This window comes from Callithrix jacchus, chromosome 2 (genome assembly GCF_049354715.1).
Source record: "Callithrix jacchus isolate 240 chromosome 2, calJac240_pri, whole genome shotgun sequence".
Taxonomy (NCBI): Eukaryota; Metazoa; Chordata; class Mammalia; order Primates; family Cebidae; genus Callithrix; species Callithrix jacchus.
This window is the reverse complement of record NC_133503.1, coordinates 134,676,924-134,693,900: the sequence shown is the minus strand read 5'-3', so window position 1 is coordinate 134,693,900 and position 16,977 is coordinate 134,676,924. Positions and strand designations below refer to the sequence as shown.

At 43.8% G+C, this 16,977-nt stretch overlaps 1 protein-coding gene across 1 annotated transcript in view; it reads left to right on the top strand.

Moving 5' to 3' along the window:
- The window catches only part of SV2C (synaptic vesicle glycoprotein 2C), a 289,177-nt gene extending 278,624 nt beyond the window's left edge, over window positions 1-10,553 (top strand). The window contains exon 13 of the mRNA XM_008991919.5: window positions 9,735-10,553. Coding sequence (XP_008990167.3) covers window positions 9,735-9,771 — 37 coding nt within the window. The 3' untranslated portion in view covers window positions 9,772-10,553. The remainder of the gene's footprint in view (window positions 1-9,734) is intronic.
- The last annotated feature ends 6,424 nt before the right edge of the window (window positions 10,554-16,977 follow it).

The following is a 16,977-nucleotide window of genomic DNA, read 5'->3' as shown; positions in this document are numbered from 1 at the left end:
AGGAACTCCCACTGCTGAGGAGGGGGCAGATTGGTCTGACCACATTGGAAACATGTTTGGAAATATCTGCTAAAGCTGCATAATTCCTCTCCTTGGTATACACTCAGTAGAAAGGTTTGCATCTGTGAACTAAGAGATGTACAATAAGGTTTGCAGCAGCCAGTGCCAAATATAGGACATCACAGAAAAATGCTGCCTTTCAGGTGGATTGCTTGAGCTTGGGAATGCAAGGCCAGTGTGGGCAACATGGTGAAACCCCATCTCTACAAAAAATACAAAAATTAACTCGGTATAGTGGCACATTCCTGTAGTCCCAGCTACTCAAGAGGCTGAGGTGGAAAGGTTTGTTTTTTTTGAGACGGAGTTTCGCTCTTGTTACCCAGGCTGGAGTACAATGGTACGATCTCGGCTCACCGCAACCTCCGCTTCCTGAGTTCAAGCAATTCTCCTGCCTCAGCCTCCCAAGTAGCTGGGACTACAGGCACGCGCCACCATGCCCAGCTAATTTTTGTATTTTTAGTAGAGACGGGGTTTCACCTTGTTGACCAGGATGATCTCGATCACTTGACCTCGTGATCCACCTGCCTCGGCCTCCCAAAGTGCTGGGATTATAGGTGTGAGCCACCGGAGGTGGAAAGATTGATTGAGCTCTGGAGATCGAGGCTGCATTGAGCTGTGATGATGTCACTGAACTCTAGCCTGGGTGACAAAGCAAGACCGTCTCAAACAACAAATGCTGCCTTAATCAGATTACCCTAGACTCACCCATTGTCACCCAACCCCTGCCCCCTGCCCATCTTCTTCCTGGCATTCACATATCTGCCTGAATTATATATTCTTACTTCGCCCTGTTAGCATTTTTACGATTCCTTTTAAAGTGTATTTTACCCCAGCTTCCTAAATAAGTATGATTTTAAGTGCCAAGATTACTAAAGAAAATTCAGAAAAGGCAGCTTGCTCTTGGTTTGTTACAAAAGAAATACATTTCTATGGGTGAAAGACATTCTCTTTTTCCAGACTTCCTTATAATATAATGGTTACCATTGATTGAGCTCCATCTATGAGACTTGGTGTTTACAGACATTATTTGTATTAATTTATTTAAAAATGATTTTATAATATAGTTGTATTTTTAATAATTAAATTAAATTTAAAACGAACTATTTGCAATTTTTTTTTTTTTCGAGATGGAGTTTCACTGTTGTTGCCCAGGCTGAAGTGCAGTAGCACAATCTCAGCTCACTGCAACCTCTGCCTCCCAGGTTCAAGCAATTCTCCTGCCTCAGCCTCCCGAGTAGCTGGGATTACAGTCATGTGCCACCATGCCCAGTTAATTTTGTATTTTTAGTAGAGACAGGGTTCCTCCATGCTGGTCAGGCTAGTCTCAAACTCCCCATCTCAGGTGATCCGCCCACCTCAGCCTCCCAAAGTGCTGGGATTACAGGCGTGAGCCACTGCACCCAACCTTATTTGTTTCTTAAGTAATTTAGAATAAACTATTTTGTTATAGTTATTTTACAGCCATGTGGGTATATTATTATCCCCATTGCATAGATGAGGAAACTGAGACTCAGAGAAGTTAAGTGACTTGTCCCTAAATGCACAGCTAGTCAGTGACAAGCTCAATTCAACCCTAGGTTGTTCAATCTTATTCTAAGGTGCACAGTCTTAACTACCCGCCTACAGTACTTGCATATTCAGGACTAACCCAGTGTAGTTACTTCCTCAATATTCTCTCTTTTGCCTTTTTAGGCAACAAGGAAAGGCAAGCTCTAAAAGTAGAAGGGAGAGTGTCAGCATTCTGGCATTTAGAATGAATTCGTTCAAGGGGTGAACAAGCTTACCACGTACCAGTTCTCAGACTAGGCACCAAGAAACAATGACTTAGAAAAACAGATCTAGTCCCTGCCCTCACAGAACTTCCCCCTAGAGGACTCTCCAAACAGGCAAATAGCATTCATTTAGGACACACATTCGATAATATTACTGATCAGTCGCCATGTGCCTGGCACTGTGCTGGGTGCTGGGGACAGGCAGGGTGGAAAAGACAGACCCAGCTCCTCCTCTACCAGCTTACAGTCTAGCTGGAGAGATAGATAAGTAAACAGGCAAGAACAATATGACATGTATTATTATGGCAGAAGTTCTGACATTATCAGGGCTCCTAGAAGTAAACCTTCGCAGGAGGGTTAGGAAAGGCTCGCTGGAGGAGGAACACCACCCTTCTCTGCTCATATTTGGAGTGAGACTGAGAGACTGCTAAGCTTTCTTGACTTGTCCAGGCTGCCAGGGTGATGTCCAAAGTACGCTTTTATCTATTGGCCAGCTCAAAAGTAACAGCTAACAATTACAGAGTGTTTAATGTGAGCCAGGCACTATTCTAGTGCTTTTCACATTTCTCATTTCATCCTCCCAGGAACCCTAGCTGGGAGCATTTCTGTTTACAGAAGAACCTGAAGCACATGAGAGTAAGTCACCTACCCTATATCACTTAGCTAGTCAAGGAAAGAGCCCAGCTTAGCACCCAGGCAGAAGTCTCCAGCATCTGCACCCCTCCATCACCCTCAACTGCCTCTCTGTGTAGAAAGCCCCAAAATACAAAATGCATGAGTGAAATCACTGCTCAGAGCTATAGTTGCCCAAAGGTCATTTTTGTTCACAATAAGCAAAGGGATATAGCCAGACATATGCTGATTAGTATTTAACAACCAACTCTCCAGATTTGTAGCATTTGCAGATTTCCTTGGCGTAATTACTCCCACCATGGTTGATTTCAAGCTACCAGTGTGATGTCTCTGAATGTGGAGCTGGGAATAGTGCAATCCTATCATTCTATATTGTTTCCACCATACAGGTACAATAGCCTTAAGGGCACACATAATGGTATATGTAGGAAAATAATCAGGAAGTGATACTTTCTGAGGATCTGCTACCTTTGTTTTTAATATAATTTAATTTTAAGTTTATATAACTTAGCTTTTGATAATTACTGTGTTTAACAAATTTTCAGCAAAAATTCCTGAAATTTAGCAAATAGCTCCTATGAGTCAGGACGACACCCTCCAGCATTTCACTGGATATAGTCCTAGGTTCTCTGGCTTGATTCTAAGCTCTAATTACCTGCCTCTGCTTCCTTTGCAACTTTAGGTGCCCTACAAAGTTACCACCAGGGAGAGAAGGGAGAAGGGAGAGGTCTTAGCAAGTACTTAGCACCTGCTATGTGGCAGTCACTGTGGTCAATACTTCATGTTATTTCATTTTACACTCACATTAATCTCATAGGAAAGAGATTAATACATGTAAGTATTTTGTTTGCACTTTTTGCCATTGTATTCCCAGGGGTTTGGACTATGCCTTACACATAGCAGACACACAATTCATGTTTGCCGAATGAATAAATGAATTAAAAAGCTGAGGATGAAACCTGACTCCTCAGCCTGCACACAAGGCCCTCTATGATCTGGCACCTGCCTCCTGGTCCAGCCTCCCTTCCCACCATGCCCAAGTGAATCCATCTCACCCACACACAGCTTGCTGCTAGACATGCCAAGACTACTTGGCTTGTGCTGTCCCCACTACCTAGAAGGCCCTTCCACCATGCATCTTTCTTAGGTCAGATTTCCCCAGAAACAGACTCTAAAAAAGAGATTCAAACACAGGAAGTATATTGATAGGAGTTCTTGGTAAGAACCCTCATAAGTAATTGAGAGGGAAAAACAAGAGTGGGGGAACAGAAGTGAGGAAAGTGGGATTGGGCAGGAGAAAGTTGAGCTGTGATGCACTTGCAGCAGAGGCCTCAGCCAAATCCATGGGAGGCTCAGCATATGGGATGGATTGCAGAGTTGTGCCACATTGAAGCAAGGGGCAGGGCCTTTTTATCGAATTTGTACCTCATCATTGAATGAGGGCCATCTGTGGATGGGGGATAACTTTGAGTGAAGCAGCCCCCTTTGCCAAAGGCATAGTCTGGAGAGGGACTAGGCTGTGAGCCACCAGCAAACAAAACTCTGGGAAGCTGGGGAAGGAGTACCTCAATCCTAAAGATAGATCTGGGCTGCACATTCCAGCATGTACCTTCTTATTTCTTACCTATGCCCAGCCATGTTTTGTTTTCTTGTTGTTGTTTTGTTTTGAGACAGAGTCTCTCTCTGCTGCCCAGGCTACAGTGCAGTGGTACAATCTCTACTCATTGCAACCTCCACCTCCCAGGTTTAAACAATTCTGGTGCCTCAGCCTCCAGAGCTGGGACTGCAGGCATGCACCACGACACTAGCTAATTTTTGTATTTTTGGCAGAGGTGGGGTTTTACCATGTTGACCAGTCTGGTCTCGAACTCCTGACCTCAGGTGATCTGCCCACCTCAGCCTCCCAAAGTGCTGGGATTACAAGCATGAGCCACCGTGCCTGACCCCAGCCATGTTATTTAATTGACTCTACAGTTTAGAATAGTTTTACGTTCATAGTGAAATTGAGCAGAGGGTACAGAGAATTCCCAAATACCCCCTGCCCTGACACACACACACACACACACACACACACACACACAGCCTTTCCCGTTATCAACACCCCTTACCAGAGTGGTAATTTGTTACAATTGATGACCCTACTTTGACACATCATTTTCACCCAAAGTCCATAGTTTACTTTCGGATTCTTTCTTGGTGTTGCACAGTCTATGGGTTTGGACAAAAGTGTAATGACATCTATCCAGCATTGTAAAATCATACAGAATAGTTTCACTGCCTTAAAGATCCTCTGTGTCCCACTGTTAGATCTGGCATAAAGAAGAAAAACAAAACAAAACCAAAAAAGATCCTCTGTGCCCCACCTATTCATCCCTCCTTCAGCACCCCGTACCCCTGGCAATCACTGATCATTTGCTGTCTTCATATTTTGTCTTTTCCAGAATGTCATATAGTTAGAATCATACAGTATCTAGCCTTCTCAGGTTGGTTTTCTTCACTTAGTAATATGCATATAAGATTCCTCCATACATATTACTCCATGTATATTCATGGCTTGATAGCACATTTCTTTTTAGCACTGAATAGCTTTCCACTGCCTGGTTGTACCACAGTGCATCTGTTTATCTACTCACCTACTAACAGACATCTTGGTTGCCTCCAAAGTTTGGCAGTTATAAGTAAAGCTGCTATAAACACCCATAGGCAGGTTTCTGTATGGACATATAAGTTTTCCTGGCCAGGCGCGGTGGCTCAAGCCTGTAATCCCAGCACTTTGGGAGGCCGAGGCAGGCGGATCACGAGGTCAAGAGATTGAGACCATCCTGGCCAACATGGTGAAACCCTGTCTCTACTAAAAATACAAAAATTAGCTGGGTGTGGTGGCATGCACCTGTAGTCCCAGCTACTCGGGAAGCTGAGGCAGGAGAATTGCTTGAATCTGGGAGGTGGAGGTTGCAGTGAGTTGAGATTGTGCTGCTGCACTCCAGCCTGGCACCTGGCAACAGAGTGAGACTCTGTCTCAAAAGAAAAATTTTCCTTTGGGTAAATACCAAGGTACGTGATTGCTGGATTATTCATAAGGATATATTTTGCTTGTAAGAAACTGCCAACCTGCCTTCCAAAGTAGTACTGTTTTGCATTCTCACCAACAGTGAATGAGTTCATGTTGCTCCACATCCATGTCAGCATTTGGTTTTACTGCTCAGTCACTTAACTCAGCAGATAGCTGTACCAGAGCAGGTCGTACATGAGCAATGTGACTCTGTATAATAAAGCTAAATATTTAGGTGCCACCAGTTCTAATTTAGGCAGTAGAGCAATAATGGTTAAGAACATGGATGCTAGAGCCACATTTTCTGGGTCCATTTCTGTGCTCTATCATGCCTAACTGATTGACCTTGGACAAGTTGCTTAACTGTTCTCTCGCTTGCTTGTTTCGTCAATAAAATAGAAGAATAGTAGGCCGGGCACGGTGGCTCACACCTGTAATCCCAGCACTTTGGGAGGCCGAGTCGGGCAGATCACCTAAGGTCAGGAGTTTGAGACCAGCCTGACCAACATGGAAAAACCCTGTCTCTACTAAAAACACAAAATTAGCCGGGGTGGCACATGCCTGTAATCCCAGCTACTCGGGAGGCTGAGGCAGAGGAATCACTTTAACCTGGGAGGCGGAGGTTGTGGTGAGCTGAGATCACACCACTGCACTCCAGAGTGGGCAACAAGAGCGAAACTCTGTCTCAAAAAAAAGAAAAGAAGAAGAATACAATTAGTACCTACCTCTTGTGGTTGTTGAGCTAATGTAAAGCACTTGGAACAGTGTCAGGCACAGAGTAAGCCCTCAATAAATTTCAGTGATTAGGCCGAGCACAGTGGCTCACTCCTGTAATCCCAGCAATGTGGGAGGCTGGGGCAGAGAGATCACCTGAGGTCAGAAGTTCGAGACCAGCCTGGCCAACATGGCAAAATCCCTGTCTCTACTAAAAATACAAAAATTAGCCAGGCATTGTGGCACGCACCTATAATCCCAGCTACTTGGAAGGCTGAGGCAGGAGAATCGCTTGAACCCAGGAGGAAGATGTTGCAGTGAGTTGAGATGGCACCACTGCTCTCCAGCCTGGGCACTACAGATGGAACAAGACTCCATCTCAAAAAAGAAAAAAATTCAGTGATTATCACCAAAGACACGTATATTTTAAACAATTCAGGTTAGATCGTCAGAAAATGACTGACTAGAATAAATCCTTGAAAGTCTTGGCTCTCCACAAGAACACATAGAAAGAGATGAATTTTTAGCCTTCATTTCAATGGCTACATTTTTTTTTTTTTTTTTAGGCAAGGTCTCACTTTGTCACCAGGCTGGAGTGTGGTAGCACAATCATAGCTCACTGCAGCCTCAAACTGCTGACCTCAAGCAATCCTCCCACCTTGGCCTCCCAAAGTACTTGAAATTATAGGCAGGAGCCACCATGCTAGGCCATCAATGGCTACATTTTTAAAATCCTCACACAGTGAAGCAGTGTATCAGACATTCCAGAGTAATAACCCCAGGTATTCAGTTGAAGACTTGCCATAGCAAGTACAAGTGAGACAGTTTTTCCATGTCCACCCAACAGAAACCAACTTCATGTTGATAATTGCATTGTAAAAGCCTTAACTCCCCACTGCTGTTCAGATGCTAGGTTCTGGTTTTATGGACTCAAAGAGGCATGGTATATCCTCCATCTTGAGCTATTTTGTCCACTGTGTGTTTAAAATGATGCCAAGAATTAAACAATCACAAATCTGCATGTCCTAAGTGACCATTTCCTCCATCCCACCCTCCATACCTGTGATTTTCCTCTCTAGGGAACTTTTAGCTGCTAGAGAACAATATAGGAGGTTTCCTGTCTGTCTGTCATGACTTACCTTCTATCCCTCACTCCCCAGAGAAGCAAGGGCTAGGAAGAGAAAAGGAAGAAGAGGGGATATGGGAATAAGGGGAACTCTCTAAGGAGAAGCAAAGCAGTCCACCTTCTCCAGAGCATTTACCTGGGGCCCCAGGAAATGTGATGCTCCTGTTGAGATTCTAATGAGTGTAGCAGCCAGGTTTTTTGGTCTCATTTTCCAGTGGGAAATCCTTTGTACAGGGTGGCTTTAGCCATAACACCACAGAGGTCCAGAGACCTCAGATTGCTGATTGGTGTAGTTTGTTTATTCAGTCACTAAAAATATATATACTAAGGAACTAAAATGAATCAGAAATATTTCTAGGCACCAAAGGGAATAATGTAGACGTGGTTCCTTTCCTCAAGGAGCCTACATCAGAATGGGGAAAGACAGACAATAAACAAGTAAACAAATAGACCAACGAAATCTGTAAGATGGAAAGCAGGGTATGCAGAGCACAAAACAGGATGATGCATCCTGCATCACTGGGTTGGTGCAACCTCAGATTGGATGGCCAGCAAAGGCAGCTTTCTGGAGGTGGCCATTGACCTGAATGACAACCATATGTCTTAGGCCAGGTGAGATAGCTGAACCTGTAATCCCAGCACTTGGGGAGGCCAAGGTGGGAGAATCACTTGAGCTTAGGAGTTCGAGACCAGACTGGGCAACATAGTGAGACCTCATCTCTACAAAAGCAATCAAAAAATTAGCTGGGCATCATGGTGCGCACCTGTAAACCTAGCTATTCAGAAGGCTGAGGTGGAAAGACAGCTTGAGCCCAGGAGGTTGAGGCTGCAGTGAGCTGTGATCACACCACTGCACTCCAGCCTGGGTGACAGACTGAGATCCAGTCTCAAAAAAAAGTCTCAGTGTTCAGTCTGGGCTAAATAGTGTTTTGCTTTGGAACCTTCTATGAGCCAGGGCATTCCTCTTCCCACAAAGAGACAAGCATGATATTGGATGCCAGGCTGCATCTAGAAGAGTATGGGAACTGTCTCAGCAGGGAATCGCCTCAGCTCTTCTACACCCTGCCACAGTGGAAATGTCAGCTTCAGAGTTAGCTGCTTCCACTAGAGCTGCTGTTGGTCTTCTGTCCCAGTCAGCGTATCTGTTCTATAGTGCTGATACTAAAACTACAGCAAAAGCACTTTGTGGTCCAATAACTCCAACTATAGTGCTAGCCAGGCCGTGTATGCATTGGTAAATTTAATATGCATTGGTACATTTCCACAATTTTAATCAGCATAAATATACAGGTCTGTATCTTAGTTTTATCTTACATTCTGATGTAGGCTCCTTGAGGAAAGGAACCACGTCTACATTATTCCCTTTGGTGCCTAGTTTGGTGGACCTGGTTTGAGAATTTCTCACCCTTGCACCGCGAGCTCAGTGCCTACAAACAGCATCATCATCATCAAGGGATTGTACTTTATAGGGAATAAAACCTCACTTTAAAAAAATCTGCCATGTCATCAAACAAGAGAAAAAAAAAGTAAAGATTCATTATAAATGTAAGCAACTCCATCCAAAATGGAAGCTGTTATGGTTTGAGTGTGTCCCCCAAATTCATGTGTTGGAAACATAAGCCCCTAGTGCAACAGTGTTAAGAGATAGGACCTTTAAGAGGTAATTAGATCATGAGAGCTCTGTCCTAATGAATGGAGGAATGTTATTTCACCAGTGGGTTCATTATTGAGAGAGTAGGTTTGTCATAAAAGCTAGTTCAGCCTCCTCTTGCTCTCTCTTGGGCTTCCTTGCTTTTCCTCTTTCCACCTTGAAATGATGAAGGAAGAAGGCCCTCACCAGATGCTGGTCCCTCCAACCTCTCAGTCTCCAGAACTGTAAGAAAAAAATATGTTCTTTATAAATGATCCAGTCTGTGGTATTCTGTTACAGTAACACAAAACAGACTAAGACAAAAGCTGGCTAGACAATAGATACTTCACATCCCTCCAAATTCTCTTTTGGTCTTTTTAATATGCATTGGTACATTTCCACAATTTTAATCAGCATAAATATACAGGTCTGTATCTTAGTTTTTTCTACTTTACATTTTTCATATAATACATTTCCACATATTCACATTGCTCCTATGTGTCATTTAAACTGCCTTATAGAATCTAAGCAAATTGAAAATCATGTTTTATTTTTACTTATTTCCTTTTTTTTTTTCTCTGAGGTAAGGTCTTGCTCTGTTCCCCAGGTTAGAGTGCAATAGTAACATGATCATACTTCACTGCAACCTTGAACTGAGCTCAAGTGATTCTCTTGTCTCCACCTCCCCAGAAGCCAGGACTACAGGTGTGAGCCACCATGCCTAGCTAATTTTTTTATTTTTTGTAGACACAGAGTCTTGCCATGTTGCCCAAGCTGGTCTTGAACTCCTGGCCTCAAGTGATCCTCCTGCCTCGGCTTCCCAAAGTGCTCAGATTACAGTCTTGAGCCACTGCACCTGGCTTTGTTTCCATTTTTGAGGATTAAAATTGCTTGAAATTTTCCAAGTGTATTATACATGTCCTTGCTAAGGACTTAGTAGATATCTTTATTGCTGTCTTTTTTCTCTCTCTTTTGCCTTGTGGAAATATCCCACAAAGTGAAGTAACCAAATCAACAAGTGTGAACAATTGTATAGCTCTTGTTAAATTTACTAGACAGCTCTCAGGAAAGACAGAGCCAGTTTACAGCATGAGCCATTAGTGGATGTGAACCTCTTTTCTAAGATCTGCTTCTAAACTTGGCTTTATCATTTAAAGAGATAAAATTATTGCAAACAATTTGAAGGAATTATTTGTCTTATTAAAAAAAAAATTCTAAATATCCCTGTAATCCCCTAGTAAGTGTAGTTAACCTTGCAACTCAACAAACAGACCACTTTACACACCTGCTTGGGGACCTTTGTTTTTGCTTGATCCACCTCTGAAATGCTCTCTCCTGGTGATTAAGTGGCTTGCTCCTTTATGTAGGTATCTGCTCAGGTAAAATCTTAACCAAGAGGCCTTTACTCTTCACCCTACTTAAAATATCCCTCTGCCCTACCCTGAGACTCTTAACTTGCATAGTCCTCATCTTTCACCTGACATAATATGTACTTCTTTGCTTTTATAGACATTATCTGTGTCCCTCCACTAGAATGTTATTTGATAAGAATAAAAATTTTGTCTCGGCTGGGAGCAGTAGCTCACGCCTGTAATCCCAGCATTTTGGGAGGCCGAGGCGGGTGGATCATGAGGCCAAGAGATCAAGATCATCCTGGTCAACAAGGTGAAACCCCGTCTCTACTAAAAATACAAAAATTAGCTGGGCATGGTGGTGCGAGCCTGTAGTCCCAGCTACTCGGGAGACTGAGGCAGGAGAATTGCCTGAACCCAGGAGGCAGAGGTTGCGGTGAGCCGAGATCGTGCCATTGCACTCCAGCCTGGGTAACAACCGCGAAACTCCGTCTCAAAAAAACAAAAAACAAAAAAACCCACTAATGGGGCTGGCACAGTGGCTCGCACCTGTAATCCCAGCACTTTTGGAGGTCGAGGCAGGTGTATCACTTGAAGTCAGGAGTTAGAGACCAGCCAGTCCAACGTGGTAAAACCCCACCACTACTAAAAATCTTAACCAAAATTAGCCAGGCATGGTGGCAGACGCCTGTAATCCCATCTACTTGGGAGACTGAGGCAGGAGAATGGCTTGAACCTGGGAGGAGAAGGTTGTAGTGAGTCGAGATCGTGCCACTGCACTCCAGCCTGAGCCACAGAGCAAGACTCAGTCTCAAAAAAAAAAAAAAAAAGACACTAATGGAACTTATGAATGGTCTGTTCTCAAAAATGCATACTCACAAAGATTTCAAGAGGCTGGGCCTGCTGAAGTTCTCAATGAGTCCAGAAATTTGTTTTAGAAGCATTGCTCTAGGAACCATGTGATTACTAGCAATCATAAACAGGTGGCCCAACAAACCACACTTGTTTTAGTTTGGCCCCTGCAGGAGTGCAAGGCACAGAGATTGTTTTTTAAGTTTTGAATTCGTTGCCCAAAATTTAAACTTCAGAAGATTTCACATCGGAAAAGCAATCCATATTTCTTAATTCTGTTGAAAACTCAGAGGGCCTAGGAGCACTTGGCCCACTGTTGTAGCTACAGATAAGCTATGGCAGCCCCACCTAGAAGGTGTCCTCTTCCCTTTACTCTAGTTCCCACTGCTCCTTGTGGCTCCCATGGTTTTGAAGCAGAGCACTGGTGACTGCTTATTATTGGGCTTGCACTGTTGTTTTTCTTTTCTTCTTCCTCTTCTTTTCTTTTTTTTTTTTTGAGATGGAGTTTCACTCTGCTGTCCAGGCTACAGTGTAGCTGTGTGACCTTGGTTCACTGCAGCCTGCACCTCCCAGGTTCAAGCAATTCTCCTGCCTCAGCCTCCCAAGCAGCTGGGACTACAGGTGCCTGCCACCACACCTGGCTAATTTTTTTGTGTTTTTAATAGAGATGGGGTTTCACCACATTGACTAGACTGGTCTTGACTCCTGACATCAGGTGATCTGCCCACCTCAGCCTCCCAAAGTACTGGGATTACAGGTGTGAGACACAGCACCGAGCCACACACTGTTGTTTTCTCAAGCCTGAGTTAAGCAGAAAGCAGAACAGACCCTGCCTCCTTTTTTCTGAAGTCACATGTCTGACCACTGCAGACATTCGGCTTTAGACCCCTTGCCTAACGCAACTGTAAATAATAAGGTTGAGGAAACTAGGACCCAAAAAGATTGAGACACTTGTCCAAGTTTACACGGAGGCTGACTTGAACTCTGGTTTTCCTAACTGTGGTATGTATATTTGATCTTTGTCCCTGGTTCCTGGCACAAAGCTCCTAAAAACTTCTGGCGTTTCTTTGGCCGGAGGTTGTGGCTCTCGTCTGCAATCCTAGTACCTTGGGAGACCAAGGCGGGTAGGATCATCTGAGGTCAAGAGTGCAAGATCAGCCTGGCCAACATGGTGAAATCCCATCTCTACTAAAAATACAAAAAAAATGAGCTGGGCATGGTGGTAGGCTCCTGTAATCCCAGCTACTTGGGAGGCTGAGGCAGGAGAATCACTTCAACCTGAGAGGCAGAGGTTGTAGTGAGCCAAGAAGGTGTCATTGCACTCCAGCCTGGGCAAAAAGAGCAAAACTCCTTCTCAAAAAAAAAAAAAAAAAAATTAGCCGGGCATGGCGGTGCACACCTGTAATCCCAGCTATTCACGGGTTGAGGCTTGAACCGGGGAGGCGGAAGTTGCAATGAGCCGAGATCACGCCACTGCACGCCAGGCTGGGCCATGAAGCAAGACTGCTGGTCATCAAAAAGACCAAGTGATTAGAGGGTTGAAACTATTAGCCTCACTTACCGACCTCCAGGAAGGGAAGGGCAGTGCTGGAGAGTAAACCCTATTTTTAAAAAACACAGGCCAGTGCAGTGGCTCACCCCGGTAATCCCAGCACTTTGGGAGGCCGAGGCGGGCAGGTCACTTGAGGTCAGGAGTTCAAGACCAACCTGACCAACATGGAGAAGCCCCATCTCTACTAAAAATACAAAATTAGTTCGGCATGGTGGTGCATGCCGATAATCTCAGCTACTCAGGTGGCTGAGACCGGAGAATGGCTTGAACCAAGGAAGCAGAGGTTGTGGTGAGCCAAGATAGCACCATTGCACTCCAGTCTGGGCAACAACAGTGAAACTCCATCTTAGAAAAAAAAAAACAACTCTTGAGCAATGAGATTTGATGCTCCTCTGGGCTGGTGAATACACTGAGGTGCTAGGAGGGTGGTGTGTCTGGAGAGGGCATGGAAGCTTTCCCTGATCCCCATACCTCACCCTATGCATCTCTTCCATTTGACTTCCTGAGTTGCAGCCTTTACAATAAACTGATAAACATAAGTAAGGTGTTCCCCTGAGGTCTGTGAGCCATTATATTAAATTATTGAACAGGAGGAGGAGGCCATAGTAGCTCTTGATTTGTAGCAAGGACAGTCAGAAGTGCCAGAACCTGAGACTTGTAATTGATATGTGAAGTGGGAGAAGCTTGTGGGACTGAGTCCTTATCCTGTGGTGTCTATGCTCGTAATAGCTTTGGGCAACGAGAAATAAAAATAAAATCTTAAACTGCCCAATGGACGAAAGAGACCCTATCTTGGTGAAAGAGATCCCAGAGTAACCTTGAAAACTGAGTTCTCTGTCAAGGTGGGATAGGAGGTTAGACACACCTCATTATATCCTCTCGCTAGCTAACCATGATAAGGCTTTCTTTCCTAAGGGCTTAACAGAAACCAGCCTTTCAAAAGGCTCTGATATCAACCAACCACCTGAGGCTTCCCCCATGATAAGAGACCACTGACCATGGAGTGGTTCTGGCCAATCTACAAAGAAGGTGCAGTAAGGGTTTCTGTGTTCTCTGCTTCATCTTTTGAGGTCAGAGGACCAAAAACTCTACCCTCAGATCATGCTATCACCACCGGTTTTGTACATAGGACCCGTGAAGGGGCATGAAGCTCATGTTTCTCCTTCCGTAAATATTCATAACTCTGGCTATAGCTTATTGAATGTGTATATTCAGCCAGCCCACTCACTCAGCATAAATTCCTGAGCCCTTTGCCACTCCCTTGAAGCATCTGTTTGTGGCTTCCGGCCAGCGCCTACACTTCCCAGCCTGTGAGAAGGGCCACTCTGCAGGCTGCAACCCTTTATGAAAAGGAAAGCTCTCCTTTCCACATGTATGGGCCTCGTCATTCTCAGTTGACAGTAGTTATCATCAGAATCAAATTGAATTTTAGGATATTCATTTAATGTCCACAGAGAATTGGTTGTTGGTCTTGGAAAACACCCCAGACTAACTCAATGTTCTTTCCATTACGCTGCCTTCGCAGCTGAAGAGAAAGCCAAGAAACTTACAGTGTCACTAGAAACCATGGACAACTGTAAATCAATCAAAATTGATTTCAAAGAAATCAAGCTGCCAGATGTTCTAATTCCAGAACTTTGGAAAGTTGAGGCAGGAGGATTGTTTGAGCCCAGAAATTCAACACCAGCCTGGGCAACATAAGGAGACCTCATCTCTCTTAAAAAAAGAAAAAAGTAATAATTGGAAATAAAAGAATCAAACTTTTTTTTTTCTTTTTTGTGACAGTGTCTTGCTCTACCACCAGGCCAGAGTGCAGTGGCCCAATCTCGGTTCACTGCAACCTCTGCCTCCCGAGTTCAAGTGATTCTCATGTCTCAGCCTCCCTGAGTGGCTGGGATTACAGGTGTCCACTGCCACACCCAGCTACTTTTTGTATTTTTAGTACAGATGGGGTTTCACCATGTTGGCCAGGCTGGTTTCGAACTCCTGACCTCAGGTGATCCACCTGCCTCAGCTTCCCAAAGTGCTGGGATTACAGGCATGAGCCATCGTGCCCGGCCAAGAATCAAGCCTTTTAAAGTCATCTCTATACACGCACCAAGTGCTCAGAGATACCCAATCAGTGCTTGACTTAGTAAATGAGCAAATAAAATCAATGAATCCATTTCCAAATTGTAGTTTAATCTGGGGAAAAGTAAGATTCATTTAAAAGCCCCTTTTCACTAACAACTGAAGCTGTAATTTTATTTCTCACCCATTGTCCTTATTTTTAGTGGAATCAACTCTATCATATAAAATACATAGCTCTAGCCTACCCCCGAGGTTGACGCACAGCAAATTCAGTGATTTTCTTACCCTAATGTGTTCACTTGGTCTAAAAACACTGCAGGCTCCTTCAAAAATATCCAGAGTTCAAGTTTCAAGTCATCAAAACTCATGATTTGTCCTGATTCCAAGAGACAAGAAACAGGTGATCTGAGTTGCTTGTGCTAGGAACCACTGCTGCAGAGAAGGCAGTGTTTCTTCTGTCTGACAATTGACAGCGGCCAGTCAGACCAGAGCCCCTACTCTATTCTCAAAATCCATTCCCCTCTGTCTCCTGCTAAGCATTGTTTCTCTGGGAAATTATTCTCCACTCTGACCAGTGGCAATATTATGCCCTAAAGTAATAAATGAGAGTCACTGACCTTTTTGGGAAAGTCATTATCATTATTAGAGTTTAATTTCGAAAAGGATTTCCTCCTGAATATATATATCGTCCAAACCCTAAGGACACTAACTGCCCCTGCTAGTGGCCCCTGTATCTGTTTTCTTCTTTTTTAGTATAGACTTCCTATTTCTAGCCAGAGACATAGCTACAGACAGAAGTAGCCATGTGCCTAAGTTCTAGCAAAGGACATGTAAGTAGAAGTGTCATGTAGGACCTCCAGAAAGGTCAGGCTGCCTAGAATGTGGACATGATAGCTAAATCTCAATCATTTTTGTCAATAAGGCTGAGAGCCACTTTTGATTAGTTGGCAGTAATTACATTTGATTAAAAATTTGTGTGTAAAACCATTTTTCACTGTTTCCACTGAAATACTCTCACTTCTGCACGGTGGATGGGTATGTGAAAATAATGTTCCCATTATTATTATTATTATTTGAGACGGAGTTTTGCTCTTGTTGCCCAGGCTGGAGTGCAATGGCAGGATCTCAGCTCACTACAACCTCCTTATCCCAGGTTCAAGTGATTCTCCTGCCTCAACCTCCGGAGTAGCTGGGATTACAGGCGCCCAACAACACGCCAGGCTAATTTTTGTATTTTTAGTCGAGACAGGGTTTCACCATGTTGGTCAGGCTGGTCTCAAACTCCTGACCTCAGGTGATCCACCCGCCTTAGTCTCCCAAAGTGCTGGGATTACAGGTGTTAGCCACCACACCTGACCTCCTCTTTTTTGTTGTTTATATAAATAAATGCTTTTTAAAATTTCTAATAGTAATCTTATTTTCTGTGTCCCTACAGAAAATATTCACCTCTGGATCCTGTTCCATAAAGTGGCGTTTGGGTCCTGTCGGCATTCCTTATTGCCACTAGGGGAAAGTCAGTGTTATGGCTATCTGGAAATGTGGCCTTGATGTTTTGCATGAATAATGGCTCTAATAACATTCAGTACCAGGTGGAGGGAGAAAGGATATTAGTTTCTTTCCTTCCTACCTTCCTTCCTCCCTCTTTCTTTTCTTTTTCTTTTTTCTTTTCTCTTTTCTTTTCTTACTTCAGACAGGGTCTTACTCTGTTATCCAGGCTGGAGAACAGCGGTGCAATCATAGCTCACTGTAACCTCAAATCTCTGAGGTCAATTGATCCTCCTGGCTCAGCCTCCTGAGTAGCTAGAACTACAGGCAGGCACCACCATGCCCAGCTAGGAGTAATTTAAATATGTAATTTAAATATACATTTTTCATTCCCTTTAAAAAAAAAAAGCCACCACTCTACTAAAATGATTTTGGAAGCAGGACCATGGTAGAGAGTTTTATGTTTATGTTGTTTTTTTGTTTTGTTTTGATGTGCTCTGGAGGTGATAGGGAACCACTGTTTCTACATCTGTAAGCTTTAAATACCTCCACTTACTCCATCTCTTCTGGTTACTGTGAACATATTAACCACACCCAGATCTAATCCAGGGATTTTCATTGCTAATTCCAAGAGGGAAGGGTAGACCATGGTTAGAAACATCTGTCACCACTAGGTAAT